The 21,609-nt window shown below is 61.0% G+C and overlaps 2 protein-coding genes across 2 annotated transcripts; one reads left to right on the top strand and one right to left on the bottom strand.

The window, feature by feature from the left end:
- Window positions 1–1,232: 1,232 nt before the first annotated feature.
- cct4 (chaperonin containing TCP1, subunit 4 (delta)) lies at window positions 1,233–14,195 on the bottom strand. Its single transcript, XM_089006462.1, has 13 exons — window positions 13,921–14,195; window positions 12,625–12,677; window positions 12,455–12,544; window positions 12,252–12,360; window positions 3,323–3,587; window positions 3,127–3,259; window positions 2,908–3,047; window positions 2,731–2,827; window positions 2,531–2,641; window positions 2,058–2,188; window positions 1,586–1,820; window positions 1,407–1,520; window positions 1,233–1,330 (listed from the first exon to the last, which is right to left on the bottom strand). Exons 1-13 carry the CDS (start codon window positions 14,024–14,026, stop codon window positions 1,316–1,318), a joined length of 1,599 nt encoding a protein of 532 aa, XP_088862588.1. The 5' UTR covers window positions 14,027–14,195; the 3' UTR covers window positions 1,233–1,315.
- A 1,194-nt stretch (window positions 14,196–15,389) lies between these two features.
- On the top strand, window positions 15,390–21,051 carry pus10 (pseudouridine synthase 10). Its single transcript, XM_089005967.1, has 16 exons — window positions 15,390–15,834; window positions 16,031–16,117; window positions 16,598–16,632; window positions 16,704–16,824; window positions 16,898–16,959; window positions 17,048–17,093; window positions 18,414–18,478; window positions 18,554–18,639; window positions 18,715–18,840; window positions 19,764–19,820; window positions 19,906–19,982; window positions 20,050–20,105; window positions 20,177–20,294; window positions 20,356–20,498; window positions 20,590–20,689; window positions 20,838–21,051. The coding sequence occupies exons 1-16, from the start codon at window positions 15,529–15,531 to the stop codon at window positions 20,874–20,876; spliced, it is 1,524 nt and encodes a 507-aa protein (XP_088862093.1). The 5' UTR covers window positions 15,390–15,528; the 3' UTR covers window positions 20,877–21,051.
- The last annotated feature ends 558 nt before the right edge of the window (window positions 21,052–21,609 follow it).

The raw sequence follows: 21,609 nt of genomic DNA, 5'->3' as shown, positions 1-21,609 counted from the left end.
TCTCATTGATTTGTGTGCTTACTATTCTTGATTCATCCGCAGAGATGATTCGACGAAAGGTAGAAGTTTCACTCTCATTGATTTGTGTGCTTACTCTTAATTCCTCCGCAGAGATGCGATGAAAGGTAAGAAGTCCCACTCCAATTGATTTGTGTGCTTACTATTAATTTCTCCAGAGATGCCATCAATGGGATGAATTCACCCTCTCATTGATTTGTGTGCTTACTATTCTTAATTCATCCGCAGAGATGATTCGACGAAAGGTAGAAGTTTCACTCTCATTGATTTGTGTGCTTACTCTTAATTCCTCCGCAGAGATGCGATGAAAGGTAAGAAGTCCCACTCCAATTGATTTGTGTGCTTACTATTAATTTCTCCAGAGATGCCATCAATGGGATGAATTCACCCTCTCATTGATTTGTGTGCTTACTATTCTTAATTCATCCGCAGAGATATACAAAAGGTAAGAAGTCCCACTCTTATTGATTTATATGCTTACTATTCCTAATTAATTCAATAAGATTTTAGCAGTGTTTGAAATAACGTCTGCCCGGAGCGTACAACTAAGCAAACTACTAAAGCCACGTGAACTCCTCTTTCTAAGCGCCTTTCAAAACTCTCAAGTATATTTTACAGTCACGATTAAGTCCGAAGCAGGCTTCTGATTGGCTGCCGTGCCGAGTATGCAAATTTGCCTGTTTCGTGCTTCAGACTTTTCCGAGCGTTATAAGGTCGTTCGTGCATTTGAATATCCTTTTCCAAAGTAGGTTGACAGAACCATAGCCCCAGAAGAAAGCTAACAAAATCTATGACGCTACAAAACGTAAACGTACATTATACCGTGACTGTAAAGTGTACTTGATAGTTTTGAAAGGCGCTTAGAAAGAGTCCACGTGGCTTTTAGCAGACAACGCAACACAAACGTTGCATTGTGCACCATGATGACAAACGGACACCGGAGCAAAATCTTCAGCAAGGGATTTTTAGCATAAATTAAGCAAGGGAGCATTTGTGGGAGGTACTTCCTTAATTTAAAAAAAATCCTTTATACTTTGCAACAATGTTTAATTTTTGCGATTAGTCGTCTTATTGTGTTTCAAGTTGTGAAAAATGGGGCAGGCAACTTCACGAATGTATGGAAAAAAAACCACCCAGATGGTTCTTTTCTGCATAGCTCATTTAGATGCCAGATTATGCAGCTGTTCGACCCCCCCTAAAAAAATGAGAGGCACTTGTATCGTTCCACAAATAACGTCTTTTATTAATTCAAGCAAGAAGTTGGTTAACCCGGCGGGTCGTCGGCGCCTCTGCAAAATTAACGTGTGTTGACCTGAAAAACAAGAACGCGGCATTGAGCACCAGAAGGCAAACGCAAAACGGAGACGAGGGGGGGGTCTCGCTCCTACCACGTCGTCGATCTTGAGGATGCTGCGCACCGTCTCGGTGGCCAACGTGAGGGCGCTGACGGACACCAGCAGGGGCTGCACCACAAGCTCCTCCAGGATGTTGGAGATCCCGCCCTGTCGCCAGCGCGGGTGAGATAACGGCGATGACCGCTAACAACGAGCAAACCGTCGGCCTTTACCTTGCGCACGTTGATGCCGGCCATCTTGTCTCCCTGGGCGTGGCGGTTGCGCAGTTCAGTGACGGTGCAGATGGGGTTGAGTCCGGCGTTCTCGGCCAGTGTGGACGGGATCACCTCAAGGGCGTCGGCGTACGCGCGCACGCAGTACGCCTCCATGCCGGCCAGCGTGCGCGAGTACTCGGCCAGCCGCACAGCCAGCTCGATCTCGGGGGCGCCGCCGCCGGCGATCAGGGCCCTGCGGGGAGGCGCCCGCCGCCGGTTCAGTGACGCCGACTCGACCGCGGGGCGACCGACGCGACATGTGGGCGCGCCCCCTCGCTCGCAACAGGGCGAGGGCCAAGGGGAGCCCGCCGTCGTTAATGTGCCTCCATGTGTTACGCCCCGGCACCAAGGGGGCGTGCCGGGGCGCCTTTGAAAGGAGGGGATGGCAAACGGGCGACAAACGGGCGTCGGTTAGCGAATGGCGGCCCACCTCTTCTTGACCAGGCAGCGGATGACGCAGAGGGCGTCGTGGATGGACCTCTCGGCCTCCTCCAGGACCAGCTTGTTGGAACCCCTCACCACAATGCTCACAGTCTTGCCAGGGTTGGCGCAACCCGTGATCTGGGGGGCATTTGGGGTCAACGCCGTTCATTAATAATAATAATAATAATAAATACATTTAATTTCTAAGCGCCTTTCAAAACTCTTCTGGTCACTTTACAGTCACAGGATCGGTTTTTCTGCGGGTGCGAAGCGGCAGCCACATGCGCCAGTGTTCACTCAACCCGGAAGTAACTCAAGTAGATAGAATGCTAGCCAGCTAGCTAACAAATAGCTAATAGATAGCCAGGTAGACAGTTAGCTAACTAGCTAGATAGCCATATAGCTAATAAATAGCCAGCTACATGTGCTAATAGATAGCAAATAGAACTCCATTTGTCAGGCGATCGTTTGCCAACACACCTTGATGAGCTTCCCCGAGCCGTCCAGGTGGACCTCCTCCGCCGTTTCGGCCGCGCCGAGCATCTCAGGGGCGAAGTGGTCGATGTGGGCAATGGGCTTGGTGCCGATGGTCTGAAAAGACCATTTGGGTGTTCAACGGGCGCAGGCATGGGAATACCCGCGGACGCCCCCCCACCGATGGAGGGGGGGGCGTCGCTCACCTTGCAGATGAACTCAATGTCCTCCCTCTCGATGTCCTTCACCACCATGATCTTCATCTTGTTGAGGAAGTGAAGCGCCAGGTCGCTCAGGGCGTCCCTGCGCCGCAAATCGGTAGGGGGGATGGGCGAATCGTCAACGGCCTTTGGGCCCACGTGGCGACTTGTTGCCCCGCCCACCTGAGGATGGACTTCTGGATGAGGAGAACGTTGCAGCCGGCCTTCTTGATCTGCTTGACCATGTTGAGGATGTAGGCGCGTTCCTCGCGCAGCACGCGGTCCATCTGGGCGTAGTCCGACACCACGATCTGGTTGTCCATCTGCCAAACGCCCCAAAAACAAAGTCAAATCTACGCCGTCGCCCGGCGACAACCCCCCCCCCCCCGAGACGCCACTCACGTCCGTTTTGGGCGCCGACAAGCAGAACTGGATCAGGCCGATCTTGGCTTTCTCCACCCGACTGACGCCGGCGCTCGCCACCCTCTGGGTGAGGACCAGCCCGTCCACCAGCTCGCAGTCGTCGATGGTGCCCCTGAGCGACGCAGTGGGGGACGTGAGGATTCGACGTCGTTAAGCCCCTCCCCCCCTCGCTCACCCGAGCTTCTTGATGACTTTGATGTCCTGCAGGTCGACGGCGGTGGCGGCGGCGGGGTCGATGACGCGCATGACGGCGTCCACGCTCATGGGCGCCAGCAGGCTGGAATACTGCGATACCACTTTGGAACACAGCGAGGTGGTGGCGCTGTTGAGCAGCGTCTCGCGGTCGCTCAGCTCCACTGGGCGGCTCATTTCCGTCAGCACCTGTGCCCCCTTGTCCACCGCCTTCTGGAACGACTCAGAGATTATGGTGGGGTGGATGCCTGCGGGGACAAAACAAGCGACAGGTGAATGCACGCCGGACACTGGAGATGACGGTGAACTTCGGGGAACGTCTGTCATTGCGGTTGCTTCTCACGCTAGCCAACTGTGGAGGCCTTCAACTTTCTGGGAAGAAGCTACCAAAGAAGCTACCGAAGAAGCCAATGAAAAAGCTACCGGAAAGGCGACTGAAAAGGCTACAGAAAAAGCTAATGAAAAAGCTACTTAAGCTACTGAAGAAGCTAATGAAAAGGCTACCAAAGAAGCTAATGAAAAAGCTACCAAAGAAGCTAATGAAACAGCTACCAAGGAAGCTAATGAAAAAGCTACCAAAGAAGCTAATGAAAAAGCTATCAAAAAAGCGGCTGAAGAAGCTCATAAAGAAGCTGCTGAAGAAGCTACCGAAGACGCTACCGAAGAAGCCAATGGAAAAAGCTACCGAAAAGGTGACTGAAAAAGCTACCGAAAAAGCTAATGAAAAAGCTACTTAAGCTACTGAAGAATCTACCGAAGAAGCTAATGAAAAAGCTACCAAAGAAGCTAATGAAAAAGCTACCAAAGAAGCTAATGAAAAAGCTACCAAAGAAGCTAATGAAAAATCTACCAAAGAAGCTACAGAAAAAGCTATCAAAAAAGCGACTGAAGAAGCTCATAAAGAAGTTGCTGAAGAAGCTACCGAAGAAGCCAATGGAAAAAGCTACCGAAAAGGCAACTGAAAAAGCTAATGAAAAAGCTACTTAAGCTACTGAAGAAGCTACCGAAGAAGCTAATGAAAAAGCTACCAAAGAAGCTAATGAAAAATCTACCAAAGAAGCTACCGAAAAAGCTATCAAAAAAGCGGCTGAAGAAGCTCATAAAGAAGCTGCTGAAGAAGCTACCGAAGACGCTACCGAAGAAGCCAATGGAAAAAGCTACCGAAAAGGTTACCGGAAAGGCGACTGAAAAAGCTACCGAAAAAGCTAATGAAAAAGCTACTTAAGCTACTGAAGAAGCTACCGAAGAATCTAATGAAAAAGCTACCAAAGAAGCTAATGAAAAAGCTACCAAAGAAGCTAATGAAACAGCTACCAAGGAAGCTAATGAAAAAGCTACCAAAGAAGCTAATGACAAAGCTACCAAAGAAGCTAATGAAAAAGCTACCAAAGAAGCTAATGAAAAAGCTACCAAAGAAGCTAATGAAACAGCTACCAAGGAAGCTAATGAAAAAGCTACCAAAGAAGCCAATGGAAAAAGCTACCGAAAAGGTTACCGGAAAGGCGACTGAAAAAGCTACCGAAAAAGCTACTTAAGCTACTGAAGAAGCTACCGAAGAAGCCAATGAAAAAGCTACCAAAGAAGCTAATGAAAAAGCTACCAAAGAAGCTAATGAAAAAGCTACCAAAGAAGCTAATGACACCGCTACCAAGGAAGCTAATGAAAAAGCTACCAAAGAAGCTACCGAAAAAGCTATCAAAAAAGCGGCTGAAGAAGCTCATAAAGAAGCTGCTGAAGAAGCTACCGAAGAAGCCAATGGAAAAAGCTACCGAAAAGGTTACCGGAAAGCCGACTGAAACAGCTACCGAAAAAGCTAATGAAAAAGCTACTTAAGCTAATGAAAAAGCTACCAAAGAAGCTAATGAAAAAGCTACCAAAGAAGCTAATGAAACAGCTACCAAGGAAGCTAATGAAAAAACTACCAAAGAAGCTAATGAAAAAGCTACCAAAGAAGCTAATGACACCGCTACCAAGGAAGCTAATGAAAAAGCTACCAAGGAAGCTAATGAAAAATCTACCAAAGAAGCTACCGAAAAAGCTATCAAAAAAGCGGCTGAAGAAGCTCATAAAGAAGCTGCTGAAGAAGCTACCGAAGACGCTACCGAAGAAGCCAATGGAAAAAGCTACCGAAAAGGCGACTGCAAAAGCTACCGAAAAAGCTAATGAAAAAGCTACCAAAGAAGCCAATGGAAAAAGCTACCGGGGGGGGGGGGGGGGGGGGGGGGGGGGGGGGGGGGGGGGGGGGGGGGGGGGGGGGGGGGGGGGGGGGGGGGGGGGGGGGGGGGGGGGGGGGGGGGGGGGGGGGGGGGGGGGGGGGGGGGGGGGGGGGGGGGGGGGGGGGGGGGGGGGGGGGGGGGGGGGGGGGGGGGGGGGGGGGGGGGGGGGGGGGGGGGGGGGGGGGGGGGGGGGGGGGGGGGGGGGGGGGGGGGGGGGGGGGGGGGGGGGGGGGGGGGGGGGGGGGGGGGGGTGGGGGGGGGGGGGGGGGGGGGGGGGGGGGGGGGGGGGGGGGGGGGGGGGGGGGGGGGGGGGGGGGGGGGGGGGGGGGGGGGGGGGGGGGGGGGGGGGGGGGGGGGGGGGGGGGGGGGGGGGGGGGGGGGGGGGGGGGGGGGGGGGGGGGGGGGGGGGGGGGGGGGGGGGGGGGGGGGGGGGGGGGGGGGGGGGGGGGGGGGGGGGGGGGGGGGGGGGGGGGGGGGGGGGGGGGGGGGGGGGGGGGGGGGGGGGGGGGGGGGGGGGGGGGGGGGGGGGGGGGGGGGGGGGGGGGGGGGGGGGGGGGGGGGGGGGGGGGGGGGGGGGGGGGGGGGGGGGGGGGGGGGGGGGGGGGGGGGGGGGGGGGGGGGGGGGGGGGGGGGGGGGGGGGGGGGGGGGGGGGGGGGGGGGGGGGGGGGGGGGGGGGGGGGGGGGGGGGGGGGGGGGGGGGGGGGGGGGGGGGGGGGGGGGGGGGGGGGGGGGGGGGGGGGGGGGGGGGGGGGGGGGGGGGGTGGGGGGGGGGGGGGGGGGGGGGGGGGGGGGGGGGGGGGGGGGGGGGGGGGGGGGGGGGGGGGGGGGGGGGGTGGGGGGGGGGGGGGGGGGGGGGGGGGGGGGGGGGGGGGGGGGGGGGGGGGGGGGGGGGGGGGGGGGGGGGGTGGGGGGGGGGGGGGGGGGGGGGGGGCGGGGGGGGGGGGGGGGGGGGGGGGGGGGGGGGGGGGGGGGGGGGGGGGGGGGGTGGGGGGGGGGGGGGGGGGGGGGGGGGGGGGGGGGGGGGGGGGGGGGGGTGGGGGGGGGGGGGGGGGGGGGGGGGGGGGGGGGGGGGGGGGGGGGGGGGGGGGGGGGGGGGGGGGGGGGGGGGGGGCGGGGGGGGGGGGGGGGGGGGGGGGGGGGGGGGGGGGGGGGGGGGGGGGGGGGGGGGGGGGGGGGGGGGGGGGGGGGGGGGGGGGGGGGGGGGGGGGGGGGGGGGGGGGGGGGGGGGGGGGGGGGGGGGGGGGGGGGGGGGGGGGGGGGGGTGGGGGGGGGGGGGGGTGGGGGGGGGGGGGGGGGGGGGGGGGGGGGGGGGGGGGGGGGGGGGGGGGGGGGGGGGGGGGGGGGGGGGGGGGGGGGGGGGGGGGGGGGGGGGGGGGGGGGGGGGGGGGGGGGGGGGGGGGGGGGGGGGGGGGGGGGGGGGGGGGGGGGGGGGGGGGGGGGGGGGGGGGGGGGGGGGGGGGGGGGGGGGGGGGGGGGGGGGGGGGGGGGGGGGGGGGGGGGGGGGGGGGGGGGGGGGGGGGGGGGGGGGGGGGGGGGGGGGGGGGGGGGGGGGGGGGGGGGGGGGGGGGGGGGGGGGGGGGGGGGGGGGGGGGGGGGGGGGGGGGGGGGGGGGGGGGGGGGGGGGGGGGGGGGGGGGGGGGGGGGGGGGGGGGGGGGGGGGGGGGGGGGGGGGGGGGGGGGGGGGGGGGGGGGGGGGGGGGGGGGGGGGGGGGGGGGGGGGGGGGTGGGGGGGGGGGGGGGGGGGGGGGGGGGGGGGGGGGGGGGGGGGGGGGGGGGGGGGGGGGGGGGGGGGGGGGGGGGGGGGGGGGGGGGGGGGGGGGGGGGGGGGGGGGGGGGGGGGGGGGGGGGGGGGGGGGGGGGGGGGGGGGGGGGGGGGGGGGGGGGGGGGGGGGGGGGGGGGGGGGGGGGGGGGGGGGGGGGGGGGGGGGGGGGGGGGGGGGGGGGGGGGGGGGGGGGGGGGGGGGGGGGGGGGGGGGGGGGGGGGGGGGGGGTGGGGGGGGGGGGGGGGGGGGGGGGGGGGGGGGGGGGGGGGGGGGGGGGGGGGGGGGGGGGGGGGGGGGGGGGGGGGGGGGGGGGGGGGGGGGGGGGGGGGGGGGGGGGGGGGGGGGGGGGGGGGGGGGGGGGGGGGGGGGGGGGGGGGGGGGGGGGGGGGGGGGGGGGGGGGGGGGGGGGGGGGGGGGGGGGGGGGGGGGGGGGGGGGGGGGGGGGGGGGGGGGGGGGGGGGGGGGGGGGGGGGGGGGGGGGGGGGGGGGGGGGGGGGGGGGGGGGGGGGGGGGGGGGGGGGGGGGGGGGGGGGGGGGGGGGGGGGGGGGGGGGGGGGGGGGGGGGGGGGGGGGGGGGGGGGGGGGGGGGGGGGGGGGGGGGGGGGGGGGGGGGGGGGGGGGGGGGGGGGGGGGGGGGGGGGGGGGGGGGGGGGGGGGGGGGGGGGGGGGGGGGGGGGGGGGGGGGGGGGGGGGGGGGGGGGGGGGGGGGGGGGGGGGGGGGGGGGGGGGGGGGGGGGGGGGGGGGGGGGGGGGGGGGGGGGGGGGGGGGGGGGGGGGGGGGGGGGGGGGGGGGGGGGGGGGGGGGGGGGGGGGGGGGGGGGGGGGGGGGGGGGGGGGGGGGGGGGGGGGGGGGGGGGGGGGGGGGGGGGGGGGGGGGGGGGGGGGGGGGGGGGGGGGGGGGGGGGGGGGGGGGGGGGGGGGGGGGGGGGGGGGGGGGGGGGGGGGGGGGGGGGGGGGGGGGGGGGGGGGGGGGGGGGGGGGGGGGGGGGGGGGGGGGGGGGGGGGGGGGGGGGGGGGGGGGGGGGGGGGGGGGGGGGGGGGGGGGGGGGGGGGGGGGGGGGGGGGGGGGGGGGGGGGGGGGGGGGGGGGGGGGGGGGGGGGGGGGGGGGGGGGGGGGGGGGGGGGGGGGGGGGGGGGGGGGGGGGGGGGGGGGGGGGGGGGGGGGGGGGGGGGGGGGGGGGGGGGGGGGGGGGGGGGGGGGGGGGGGGGGGGGGGGGGGGGGGGGGGGGGGGGGGGGGGGGGGGGGGGGGGGGGGGGGGGGGGGGGGGGGGGGGGGGGGGGGGGGGGGGGGGGGGGGGGGGGGGGGGGGGGGGGGGGGGGGGGGGGGGGGGGGGGGGGGGGGGGGGGGGGGGGGGGGGGGGGGGGGGGGGGGGGGGGGGGGGGGGGGGGGGGGGGGGGGGGGGGGGGGGGGGGGGGGGGGGGGGGGGGGGGGGGGGGGGGGGGGGGGGGGGGGGGGGGGGGGGGGGGGGGGGGGGGGGGGGGGGGGGGGGGGGGGGGGGGGGGGGGGGGGGGGGGGGGGGGGGGGGGGGGGGGGGGGGGGGGGGGGGGGGGGGGGGGGGGGGGGGGGGGGGGGGGGGGGGGGGGGGGGGGGGGGGGGGGGGGGGGGGGGGGGGGGGGGGGGGGGGGGGGGGGGGGGGGGGGGGGGGGGGGGGGGGGGGGGGGGGGGGGGGGGGGGGGGGGGGGGGGGGGGGGGGGGGGGGGGGGGGGGGGGGGGGGGGGGGGGGGGGGGGGGGGGGGGGGGGGGGGGGGGGGGGGGGGGGGGGGGGGGGGGGGGGGGGGGGGGGGGGGGGGGGGGGGGGGGGGGGGGGGGGGGGGGGGGGGGGGGGGGGGGGGGGGGGGGGGGGGGGGGGGGGGGGGGGGGGGGGGGGGGGGGGGGGGGGGGGGGGGGGGGGGGGGGGGGGGGGGGGGGGGGGGGGGGGGGGGGGGGGGGGGGGGGGGGGGGGGGGGGGGGGGGGGGGGGGGGGGGGGGGGGGGGGGGGGGGGGGGGGGGGGGGGGGGGGGGGGGGGGGGGGGGGGGGGGGGGGGGGGGGGGGGGGGGGGGGGGGGGGGGGGGGGGGGGGGGGGGGGGGGGGGGGGGGGGGGGGGGGGGGGGGGGGGGGGGGGGGGGGGGGGGGGGGGGGGGGGGGGGGGGGGGGGGGGGGGGGGGGGGGGGGGGGGGGGGGGGGGGGGGGGGGGGGGGGGGGGGGGGGGGGGGGGGGGGGGGGGGGGGGGGGGGGGGGGGGGGGGGGGGGGGGGGGGGGGGGGGGGGGGGGGGGGGGGGGGGGGGGGGGGGGGGGGGGGGGGGGGGGGGGGGGGGGGGGGGGGGGGGGGGGGGGGGGGGGGGGGGGGGGGGGGGGGGGGGGGGGGGGGGGGGGGGGGGGGGGGGGGGGGGGGGGGGGGGGGGGGGGGGGGGGGGGGGGGGGGGGGGGGGGGGGGGGGGGGGGGGGGGGGGGGGGGGGGGGGGGGGGGGGGGGGGGGGGGGGGGGGGGGGGGGGGGGGGGGGGGGGGGGGGGGGGGGGGGGGGGGGGGGGGGGGGGGGGGGGGGGGGGGGGGGGGGGGGGGGGGGGGGGGGGGGGGGGGGGGGGGGGGGGGGGGGGGGGGGGGGGGGGGGGGGGGGGGGGGGGGGGGGGGGGGGGGGGGGGGGGGGGGGGGGGGGGGGGGGGGGGGGGGGGGGGGGGGGGGGGGGGGGGGGGGGGGGGGGGGGGGGGGGGGGGGGGGGGGGGGGGGGGGGGGGGGGGGGGGGGGGGGGGGGGGGGGGGGGGGGGGGGGGGGGGGGGGGGGGGGGGGGGGGGGGGGGGGGGGGGGGGGGGGGGGGGGGGGGGGGGGGGGGGGGGGGGGGGGGGGGGGGGGGGGGGGGGGGGGGGGGGGGGGGGGGGGGGGGGGGGGGGGGGGGGGGGGGGGGGGGGGGGGGGGGGGGGGGGGGGGGGGGGGGGGGGGGGGGGGGGGGGGGGGGGGGGGGGGGGGGGGGGGGGGGGGGGGGGGGGGGGGGGGGGGGGGGGGGGGGGGGGGGGGGGGGGGGGGGGGGGGGGGGGGGGGGGGGGGGGGGGGGGGGGGGGGGGGGGGGGGGGGGGGGGGGGGGGGGGGGGGGGGGGGGGGGGGGGGGGGGGGGGGGGGGGGGGGGGGGGGGGGGGGGGGGGGGGGGGGGGGGGGGGGGGGGGGGGGGGGGGGGGTGGGGGGGGGGGGGGGGGGGGGGGGGGGGGGGGGGGGGGGGGGGGGGGGGGGGGGGGGGGGGGGGGGGGGGGGGGGGGGGGGGGGGGGGGGGGGGGGGGGGGGGGGGGGGGGGGGGGGGGTGGGGGGTTGGGGGGGGGGGGGGGGGGGGGGGGGGGGGGGGGGGGGGGGGGGGGGGGGGGGGGGGGGGGGGGGGGGGGGGGGGGGGGGGGGGGGGGGGGGGGGGGGGGGGGGGGGGGGGGGGGGGGGGGGGGGGGGGGGGGGGGGGGGGGGGGGGGGGGGGGGGGGGGGGGGGGGGGGGGGGGGGGGGGGGGGGGGGGGGGGGGGGGGGGGGGGGGGGGGGGGGGGGGGGGGGGGGGGGGGGGGGGGGGGGGGGGGGGGGGGGGGGGGGGGGGGGGGGGGGGGGGGGGGGGGGGGGGTGGGGGGGGGGGGGGGGGGGGGGGGGGGGGGGGGTGGGGGGGGGGGGGGGGGGGGGGGGGGGGGGGGGGGGGGGGGGGGGAAAAGGTTACCGGAAAGGCGACTGAAAAAGCTACCGAAAAAGCTACTTAAGCTACTGAAGAAGCTACCGAAGAAGCCAATGAAAAAGCTACCAAAGAAGCTAATGAAAAAGCTACCAAAGAAGCTAATGAAAAAGCTACCAAAGAAGCTAATGACACCGCTACCAAGGAAGCTAATGAAAAAGCTACCAAAGAAGCTACCGAAAAAGCTATCAAAAAAGCGGCTGAAGAAGCTCATAAAGAAGCTGCTGAAGAAGCTACCGAAGAAGCCAATGGAAAAAGCTACCGAAAAGGTTACCGGAAAGCCGACTGAAACAGCTACCGAAAAAGCTAATGAAAAAGCTACTTAAGCTAATGAAAAAGCTACCAAAGAAGCTAATGAAAAAGCTACCAAAGAAGCTAATGAAACAGCTACCAAGGAAGCTAATGAAAAAACTACCAAAGAAGCTAATGAAAAAGCTACCAAAGAAGCTAATGACACCGCTACCAAGGAAGCTAATGAAAAAGCTACCAAGGAAGCTAATGAAAAATCTACCAAAGAAGCTACCGAAAAAGCTATCAAAAAAGCGGCTGAAGAAGCTCATAAAGAAGCTGCTGAAGAAGCTACCGAAGACGCTACCGAAGAAGCCAATGGAAAAAGCTACCGAAAAGGCGACTGCAAAAGCTACCGAAAAAGCTAATGAAAAAGCTACTTAAGCTACTGAAGAAGCTACCGAAGAAGCTAATGAAAAAGCTACCAAAGAAGCTAATGACACAGCTACCAAGGAAGCTAATGAAAAATCTACCAAAGAAGCTATCAAAAAAGCGGCTGAAGAAGCTCATAAAGAAGCTGCTGAAGAAGCTACCGAAGAAGCTACAGAAGCTCGGCCTGCCACAGGAAGTGCTACCACATTTTGACACGCCAGTCATCCAATCAATCCTGTATACTTGCACACGCTTCGGTTTGGGGCCGCCACAAAAATGGACAAAATACGACTTCAGCCGGCCCCCAAAAAAAATCCTTAGCACCGCCCTAGCCACTCTCCAGGACTTGCACACTGCAGGAAGCAAGACTAGAGTGCAGAAAATCCCACTAGACCCTCCGCACCCTGCCCACCACCTTTTCCAGCGACTCCCCTAAGGCAGGCGCTACTGACCTATGCGTCCTCCATACTTCTTTGTCATGTCTTTTTGACGATGATACTAGTGCAGTGTGTTCCAGCAAAGATAAATCCCTTCTGTGTAGTACACACTTGGCCAATCAAGATGATTGATCTGTGATTTGAGCGCCAAATGTTTGTCCGGTCACCTTTTTGGAGCAGTTTGGAGCAGGCGTCAAGGAGGGCGCCGGCGATCACCACCACCGAGGTGGTGCCGTCGCCCGCCTCGATGTCTTGGGCCTTGGACAGCTCCACCAGCTGCAACACACACACAGCCATGTTGGGAGGGGCACGCCGACAGCCATGTTGGGAGGTGCGGTGGGCTGGAATGAGGCGTCACGGCGGAACGTACCATCTTGGCGGCAGGGTGCAGCACCTGCATCTGCTTCAAGATGGTCGCCCCGTCGTTGGTGATGGTCACGTCTCCTTTCTCATCCTGGATCTGAAAACAAGGCGGAGGAAGGCGCGTTCACGGCAACAGCCGCCGACCACGAGTAGAGTCGGCGCCGCGCCTTCACTCACCATCTTGTCCATTCCTTTGGGTCCCAGGCTGGTTCTGATGGCATCTGCCACGGCTGTATCAACAACATGGTCGCTGGCATTATTGATCGATACGGGATTCACGTAGTATCACCGCGCATGACGAATCGACCAGTGATGTCATTCGCGAACGAGTCGGTTCTTAGAGCCGGATCTCTGAACGAAGAGAGCCGGTTTCTAACAAGGAGCCGGAAATGGGAGCCGACTTTATTTTGTCCCCTCTTCCCCGCCCCCGGTCTTAAAGCCGCACGTAATTGCTCGATATCCGTGGTAGAGGAGAAAGGGGAGAATTACAGACACACGAAGCAGTGAGGAGAAGTGGGGGGCTAGGGTAGACAGGTGGACAAATGTTATTACATTATCCTGTTGTTATTATTATTCAATTATTATATTTTTTTCTAGTTGGTATGATAGCATTATTAATATGAAAAGCAAATTAGTAACAGCTGATCATCAGACCAGAATAAAAATAATACATTTCATTTCTAAGCACCTTTCAAAACGCTCAAGGTCACCTTACATGTCAAGTTTCTCTGTGGGTGAGCAGCGGTAGCCACATGCGCCAGCGTTCACTCAACCCAGAAGTAACTCAAATAGATAGAAAGCTAGCTGGCTAATAGATAGCTACTTAGATAGCTAGTTGTGTTAAGTTCTTTTTTTTGATGGTGATACTAGTGCAGCGTGTTCTACCGGAAACGAATTCCTCGTGTGTTCTACATGGCAATAAATATGATTCTGTCTCCTTATTATCTGTTACAAATTAGCTATATAGCTATTTAGCTAATAGATATATAGAAGAGCTATATGTGTTTTGTGTTGTGTCACATTAGTACAGGAAATGTTTGGAATACTTAATCGCACGTAGAGCATTCAAACAAGTAACCACAGGGCAAGTGAAAATTAGTGGATGCTCTCTGTGCACATGTAAATCAAGCCACATAAATACAAATATTTGATATTGTCTATTTTTTACACGAGTAATTCATTTTTCACATAATTTTACGATTTTTGTTAGTTAATTTAAGCAGAAAAAAAACTGAGGAGCCATTTGGGAGCAAAAGAGCCGAATCTTTTTAGTGAGACGAGCCAAAAGAACCAGCTCTCTGAAAAGAGCCGCAACTCCCATCACTAGAATCGACACCCCGTCACGAACCCCAACCGCTCCCCTTCTAGTTGTGAACCCCGTGCCGCCATTGGGCCGCCCGACGACTAAACCTTCCGTCGGCGCCCACGGCGACAAAATGTCGCCTTTTCGACACCCGGCGGCCTTTCAATTACCTTTGGCGGCGGAAATGTTGCTGTAGCGGATCTGAGCCGGCTTGTCGCGGTCCACGTACGCCCCTCCTTTGTGTTTGCCTCCGTTCGGAGCCTTTGGCCCTGCCATCGCGACTCAATACTCGGCGGGAGATGTCGGGGGGACCTTGACAACGGGAACTGGGAGTCCCCGAGATGAAATGCGGAGCCTGCGTTTGTGATGGAACTCGATTTTCCGATGTCCGTCCGAGCCGATTCAGAAGCTTCCACAATGGCCGGGAGGAGCGGAGAAGAGGACGCGTAGAGATGACGTCACAAGGCACTACTTGCCGAGCGCCGAAACGAACGCGTCCCAATTGAAATGTTTTGGAATACAGAGGCTCAATAAAAATAATATTCATTGTATATAATAATAATAATAATAATAATAATAATAATAATAATAATAATAAGAAGAAGAAGAAAAGTGCCCAATGTAGAAAAACATCCCCTAAAAAATGGACTTTGTGCGGACAATCCAGGCCAATATTCGGCCCGCGATATCGTTTCCGTCGTGATTCAAAATGACCGGCGCAACACTGACCGCAAGCGGCAAATCGCAGGTTACACGCAGACAGCAGTTTCCTGCTCTTCTGGATTTTCACGCGGAGGTCGTCAGTAAAACGTCAACTAATGTTCTTATCGTGTCACGCGGAATGTGTCGTTTTTCCGCGAGGCCCGTCGTGATATCTGGCGTGGATAGGTCGGAACCACTTTCCGCGATGTTCTTTGTCATCTGATTGTGGTATTATTCTTTGAGAACGTGTTTTCAGAATCAGAGGCCTTTAATAGCGTCCACTAGTGATGGGAATTTCGGCTCTTTTCAGAGAGCCGATTCTTTTGGGTCAGCTCACTAAAAAGATCCAGCTCTTTTGGCTCTCAAATGGCTCCTCAGTTTGTTTGTTTTCTTTTGTTGCTGAAAAAAATCTTGTAAAATTATGTTATGAAAACGAATTACTCATGTAAAAAAATACACTATATCAAATATTTTTATTTATATGGCTTGATTCATATGTGCACGGAGCGCATCCACAAACTTTCACTTTCCCTGTGGTTACTGTGGTCTGATGATCAGCTGTCACTAATTTGCTTTTCATATTAATAATGCTATCATACTAACTATTAAAAATATCATAATTGAATAATAATAACAACATAATGTGATAACATTTGTCCACCTGTCTACCCCTTCTCCTCACTGCTGCGTGTGTCTGTAATTCTCCCCTCCCTCCTCTACCACGGACCTTGACCAATCACGTGTGGCTTTAACCGAAGACTGGGGGCGGGTAATAGAGGGGGGAAAAGTCGGCTCCCATTACCGGCTCCTTGTTAACAGCCGGATCTCTTCGTTCACTTCAAAGATCCGGGTCTATGAACCAGCTCGTTCGCGAACGACACATCACTAGCGTCCGCGCCGAATGAAAAAAAAACGAGCCGCTCCGGTTCGATTATGAGGCCTGATCAGACCGGAAGCACTTTTCTTCGCCTGAGAGAAGGAGCGACCACATTGAAAAGGTTGTGAGCTGTCTTGTTGGGGAACTTTACGACTGTATTGACACCCCCCCGGTTGTGTGATTGACGTGCGAGGAGGAGATGCTCCCCCTGAAGGAGAAGGACAAGGCGATCGTCGGCAAGCTGCTGGCGGCCGGCTGCTGCGCCCGCTGCGTGCTCAGGTTCTGCTGTGTCGGAGTCCCGGACGCCTACAGGCGCAGCCGCCAGGAAACGCTCAGGCAACTTCGAGACTTCGTGGACGCTCCGGACCAGAATGTGGCCGCATCTGAACCGGCTCGCAAAAGAAGCAAAATGGAGTCGGAGGAGGAGGAGGACGACGAGGAGGGCGCGTGCGTGGTGTGCTTGGGCGTCCTGCAGAACCTCAGCGACGCCAGCCAGGCCGAGCAGGTCTCACACATTTCCCCCGCAAAGTTCACTGGAAAATGCAACCAAAACAAACATGTTTTGTTGTCACAATTCTAAATTAGCAGTCAGTTGCTCCGTTTTCATATTTCATCAAAAATTCAGTCCGGTTGATCATGATTAATTTTGTGAGAAGAGTGGGGGACGGGGCTCTGATTACCCCCCTGTGGTGTGTTGACAGATCGCTGACGCCATCAAGAAGGAAAAGTACGAGGTAGACACTTTGACGCTGTCCATCTCGCTGCCGGCTCAGATGTGCGTGCGAGAGGTCAGTGGAAGGGGAGAGGGGGCGGGGCTTAGCAAATGGCCACTCACAAGATAATACATTTAATTTCTAAGCGCCTTTCAAAACTCTCAAGGTCACTTTACAGTCACAGGATAAGTTTTTCTGTGGGTTAGCAGTGGCAGCCACATGCGCCAGCGTTCACTCAACCCGGAAGTAACTCAAATAGATAGAAAGCTAGCCAGCTAGCTAATAGATAGCCAGTTAGACAATTAGCTAACTGGCTAGCGAGCCATATAGGTAATAAATAGCCAGCTACATAGCTTGCTAGCTAGACAGATAGCAAATAGATAGATAGCCAATAGCGAGATAGCTAGCCATCCAGCTCTGCAGCTATATAGCTAATAGATAGCTAGCTAGATAGCCGGCCATCCAGCTATAAAGCAAATAGAGAGCAAATAGCTAGCTAGCACGATGGTCCCAAAGGGAAATTAGCTCGCTAACGGTTACTGTTTTCATCCGCAGCACTCGTGTTGGCTTCACGTCAAGGAGCAAGTGAGGTAAAGGCCACAAAAGGTCGCCCGCCGGACGCGTCGCCCCAATTTTAACACCCGCCCGCCTTTCCCGCCAGAGCCAAATGCGGCGTGCTGAGCCGCGAAGACGTGATCCAGGTGAAGGAGGCCTTCAAGTGGATCATGCAAGGCCTTCTGACCCGGGGGTCGACCGCCGGCGCCCTCGCGGTGGCTGCCAAGGTGTCCCACGCCGCCGCCGTTTCGCCCGAATGGAACGGCGGGTGGCTAAAATGAAATGTTGTTGTGTGTTGAGAGCGCCCTGGAGGTCAGCGTGTGTTTCACTCACCCGGAAACGGACGCCGACTGTCATTTCCTGTGAGTGGCCGCCGTCGTACATCATCGACGTCGTCCGTCACCGCCACTTTTACTGAACACCGCTTTGTTTCTTGTGCCTTCCTTTCAGTGCGTCCGCCTGTCCCGACTGTTTCAAAATCGGCAAAAACAAAGAGGTGAGCTAGCGGCGAGCGGCGGCAAAATGGCCGCCGGCACAATTTCAGAATCAGAATCAGAATCAGAATACCTTTATTCGTCCCTCAATGGGGAAATTTGACAAAATAAATAAGTAATAAAGTAAGTGCACGAACCGAAGGGGGCTCACTGCTCCTTTGTCGTGGTGGAATCAATGGTAGCAGACACGCGACTTAAACTAATATGATTATTAGCTAACTCTTAGCTAGCTAGCTTTCTATCTATTTGAGTTACTTCTGGGTTGAGTAATTATTAGCTAACTCTTAGCTAGCTAGCTTTCTATCTATTTGTGTTAGTTCCGGGTTGAGTGATGATTATTAGCTAACTCTTAGCTAGCTAGCTAGCTAACTCTTAGCTAGCTAGCTAGCTTTCTATCTATTTGAGTTACTTCCAGGTTGAGTGATTATTAGCTGACTCTTAGCTAGCTAGCTTTCTATCTATTTGAGTTACTTCTGGGTTGAGTGATTATTAGCTAACTCTTAGCTAGCTAGATTTCTATCTATTTGAGTTACTTCCAGGTTGAGTGATTATTAGCTAACTCTTAGCTAGTTAGCTTTCTATCTATTTGAGTTACTTCCAGGTTGAGTGATTATTAGCTAACTCTTAGCTGGCTAGATTTCTATCTATTTGAGTTACTTCCAGGTTGAGTAATTATTAGCTAGCTAGCTTTCTATCTATTTGTGTTAGTTCCGGGTTGAGTGATGATTATTAGCTAACTCTTAGCTAGCTATCTATCTTTCTATCTATTTGAGTTACTTCCAGGTTGAGTGTTTATTAGTTAACTCTTAGCTAGCTAGCTTTCTATCTATTTGAGTTACTTCTGGGTTGAGTAATTATTAGCTAACTCTTAGCTAACTAGCTTTCTATCTATTTGTGTTAGTTCCGGGTTGAGTGATGATTATTAGCTAACTCTTAGCTAGCTAGCTTTATATCTATTTGTGTTAGTTCCGGGTTGAGTGATGTTTATTAGCTAACTCTTAGCTAGCTATCTAGCTTTCTATCAATTTGAGTTACTTCCAGGTTGAGTGATTATTAGTTAACTCTTAGCTAGCTAGCTAGCTTTCTATCTATTTGAGTTACTTCCAGGTTGAATGATTATTAGCTAACTCTTAGCTAGCTAGCCAGCTTTCTATCTATTTGAGTTACTTCCATGTTGAGTAAACGCTGGCGCGTGTGGCTGCCGCTGCTCACCCACAGAAAAACTGATCCTGTTTCTGTAAAGTGGCCTTGAGAGTTTTGAAAGGCGCTTCGAAATGAAATGTATTATTATTATTATTATTATAAAATGGGGTGTTGCGCAGGTGCAGGTGACCCGAATGGGTGTGGTCAAAGCTCTGGAGAAGATCCCGGAAGACACGTTTCTTGGGTAGCGCCACCATCTGGAAGGAGGAAGTTGGCGGCAGGCCAAGGCGGCTGAAAATTTTTGTCCTTTGTGCGGCAGACGCTCGCCGTGTCCGCCGTCCCGTCCAGGTAGCAGCTGCGCGGCGCCATCGGTGCGCTGCGTCCACGCGTCCATCTTTGTGGCGGGTAGGCGGCGGCGGGTGGGCGGCAGATAAGCGGCGGCCGCTCTCTAATTGCGTCTTTTTTTTGGGCGTCCCTCAGGGCGCTACAACAAGTTCTGCCGAAGTTTGCCGCAGACTCCGTGGTTCGTCGACGGGCAGCGGCGGATGGAGTCGTCGGTGGAGGAGCTCATCGCCGAGCCCGTGCTCACCGCCTTCGGAGCGCAAGGTCAACCCCCTACGAGCCAAATCAAGATGGATTTGAATTGTATTGTATTGCTATCCATTTGCTATCTATTAGCTATCTGGCTAGCTACCTAGCTGGCTATCTATTAGCTATATGGCTAGCTCGCTATGTAGCTGGCTATTTATTAGCTATCTAGCTAGCTACCTAGCTGGCTGTCAATTTGCTATCCATTAGCTATCTGGCTAGCTATCTAGCTAGCTACCTGGCTGGCTATCTATTTTCTATCAATTAGCTCTCTGGCTAGCTATCGAGCTAGCTACCTGGCTGGCTAATTATTACCTATCTGGCTAGCTAGCTATGTAGCTGGCTATTCATTAGCTATCTAGCTAGCTACCTAGCTGGCTATCAATTTGCTATCCATTAGCTATCTGGCTAGCTAGCTACCTAGCTGGCTATCTTTTTTCTATCAATTAACTATCTGGCTAGCTACCTGGCTGGCTAATTATTACCTATCTGGCTAGCTAGCTAGCTATGTAACTCGCTATTTATTAGCTATCTAGCTAGCTACCTAGCTGGCTGTCAATTTGCTATCCATTAGCTATCTGGCGAACTATCTAGCTAGCTACCTAGCTGGCTATCGTTTTTCTATCAATTAACTATCTGGCTAGCTATCGAGCTAGCTACCTGGCTGGCTAATTATTACCTATCTAGCTAGCTATGTAGCTAGCTATTTATTAGCTATCCGGCTATCTATGTAGTTAGCTAACTGTCTGGCTATTGATTAGCTGTCAGTTAGCTAGCTAGCTTTCTATCCGAGTTACTTGCAGGTTGAGTGAACGCTGGCGCATGTGGCTGCCGCTGCTCACCCACAGAAAAACTGATACTGTGACTAAAGTGACCTTGAGAGTTTTGAACGGCGCTTAGAAATTAAATCGATAATTATTATTATTGTCTTTTGTTGGCAGGATTTCATTTCTCGTCGTCGGGCCGCGAGGACGTGGACGTCCGCACCCTGGGAAATGGTAAGCGGCCACAGATGACCTCCGACGACCCCCACCTCCCGCCCTTCCGTCTCCCGTGGCCTCACCCCCCGCCCCTCACCCGCAGGTCGGCCATTTGCATTGGAGCTGCTGAACCCGCGCAAGAGCCAACTGAGCCAGGAGAGCGTGAAGATCGTGCAGCAGGTGCGCAGAGCGCCGCCCGTGCGGGTCTTTCCCGGCCGGCGTCGCCCAACCGGACGTTGTCTCGCAGGTCATCAACGCGTCTTCGGAGAAGATCCGAGTGCGAGATCTGCAGATGGTCAGCAGGTACAAAGCGGGGGTTACTGGGGGGGGGGGGGGGGGGGTCGCCAAATCTTTATCCCAACGCCCGCCCCAAGAGACGCCACCAGTCGCATGAAGGAGGGCGAGGGTGAGAAGACAAAGTCCTACCAAGCCCTGGTGTGGACCCAAAAGTCCATCCGGGAGGACGACGTGGCCTTCATCAACGGCATCAAGGTGGGTGGGCGGAAAAAAACGCGGGAAACATGGAGCGGCGGTGACCACGCGTCCGCCGCAGGAGCTAAGGGTGGACCAGAAGACCCCCCTGAGGGTTCTGCACCGACGCACCTTGGCGGTCCGCCAGCGCCTCATCCACAGCATGAACGCCGAGCGGCTGGACCGCCACCACATCCGGCTGGGCCTTAGGACGCAGGCTGGGACGTATCCTCCTTGCGAGCCGTCTGTGGACTTTGTCCCGACTTGACGTCCATTTTCAAGTTCTTGTCCTGAATTCCCCCCCACCCTGCTTTAGCTACATCAAGGAGTTTGTCCATGGGGACTTTGGGCGCACCAAACCCAATTTGTGTCAGCTACTGGACACGCACAGCGACATTTTGGAACTGGATGTCCAGGTAGGTGTCTCCTTTGGGTTCCTCGTCTCGTTTCTTCTGGTTTATTCGCGGGCTAGTTTGACCGTTTTGTTTGTTAGCTTTGTCTTTATTAGCTTGTCTTGAACTTTGTTTTCCTAATATGGGAATCTTCCCGTTTCCCGTCCGTCAGTCCGTCGACGTGGACTGGCCCCCCGTCCTGCCGGACTAAAGCCCCCTCCCAGACGCCCAGATCCGGTCTCGATGGGGTGAATCCAGACCAACGCAGCCTTGACGGGAAAAGTCCAATCTGGATTTTCCGTTTTGACAGCGACATTGATTGAAAAGATGGAACCGTTTGTTGTTTTCTTGCCACAGTAAAAATAAAAATGAAATCTCATCCCGTACTTGAGTTGCTGACACTTTCCACCGTCATTCTTGGTCAGTCACGTTTCTCCTGTTTGAGGCAGATGAAAGCTAATGATTAGCATCATCCAAATCCCGCGTCACACAAATAATAATAATAATAATCATAAGAATCCATCTAAGCGCCTTTCAAAACTGTCAAAGTCAATTTACAGTCACACGATCGGGTTTTCTGCGGGTGAGCCGCGGCAGCCACACACGCCCGCGTTCACTCAACACGGAAGTAACTCAAATAGATAGAAAACTAGCTAGCTAACTAATACATAACAAATAGATAGCAAATGGATAGCCAGCCAGGTAGCTCGCGAGATAGATAATAGATAGCCAGCTAGACAGTTAGCTAACTAGCTAGATAGCCATATAGCTAAAAAATAGCCAGCTACATAACTAGCTAGCTAGCCAGATAGCAAATAGATAGCCAACTAGGTAGCTCGCTAATAGATAGCAAATTGATAGCTAGCTAGATAGCAAATAAGCCAGCTAGGTAGCTAGCTAAATAGCAAATAGAAAAGATAGCCAGCTAGATAGCATTTTTATAG

The sequence above is a fragment of the Hippocampus bargibanti genome, linkage group LG10, assembly GCF_051943395.1.
Source record: "Hippocampus bargibanti isolate YZ-2025 linkage group LG10, ASM5194339v1, whole genome shotgun sequence".
NCBI lineage: Eukaryota > Metazoa > Chordata > Actinopteri > Syngnathiformes > Syngnathidae > Hippocampus > Hippocampus bargibanti.
This window is presented reverse-complemented; position numbering and strand designations above follow the sequence as displayed.

What these genes read in the sequence shown, in the direction of transcription:
- cct4 (XM_089006462.1), bottom strand. Translation starts at nt 14,026, where the DNA reads ATGGCAGGGCCAAAGGCTCCGAACGGAGGCAAACACAAAGGAGGGGCG. An exon ending in CCAAAGGAATGGACAAGATG is followed by an intron (nt 12,545 to 12,624) that starts GTGAGTGAAGGC and finishes CCTTGTTTTCAG; the next exon opens with ATCCAGGATGAGAAAGGAGA. An exon ending in CGCTGCCTGGTCAAGAAGAG is followed by an intron (nt 1,821 to 2,057) that starts GTGGGCCGCCAT and finishes GCCTCCCCGCAG; the next exon opens with GGCCCTGATCGCCGGCGGCG.
- pus10 (XM_089005967.1), top strand. Translation starts at nt 15,529, where the DNA reads ATGCTCCCCCTGAAGGAGAAGGACAAGGCGATCGTCGGCAAGCTGCTG. An exon ending in CCTTCATCAACGGCATCAAG is followed by an intron (nt 20,295 to 20,355) that starts GTGGGTGGGCGG and finishes CGTCCGCCGCAG; the next exon opens with GAGCTAAGGGTGGACCAGAA. An exon ending in TTTTGGAACTGGATGTCCAG is followed by an intron (nt 20,690 to 20,837) that starts GTAGGTGTCTCC and finishes CCCGTCCGTCAG; the next exon opens with TCCGTCGACGTGGACTGGCC.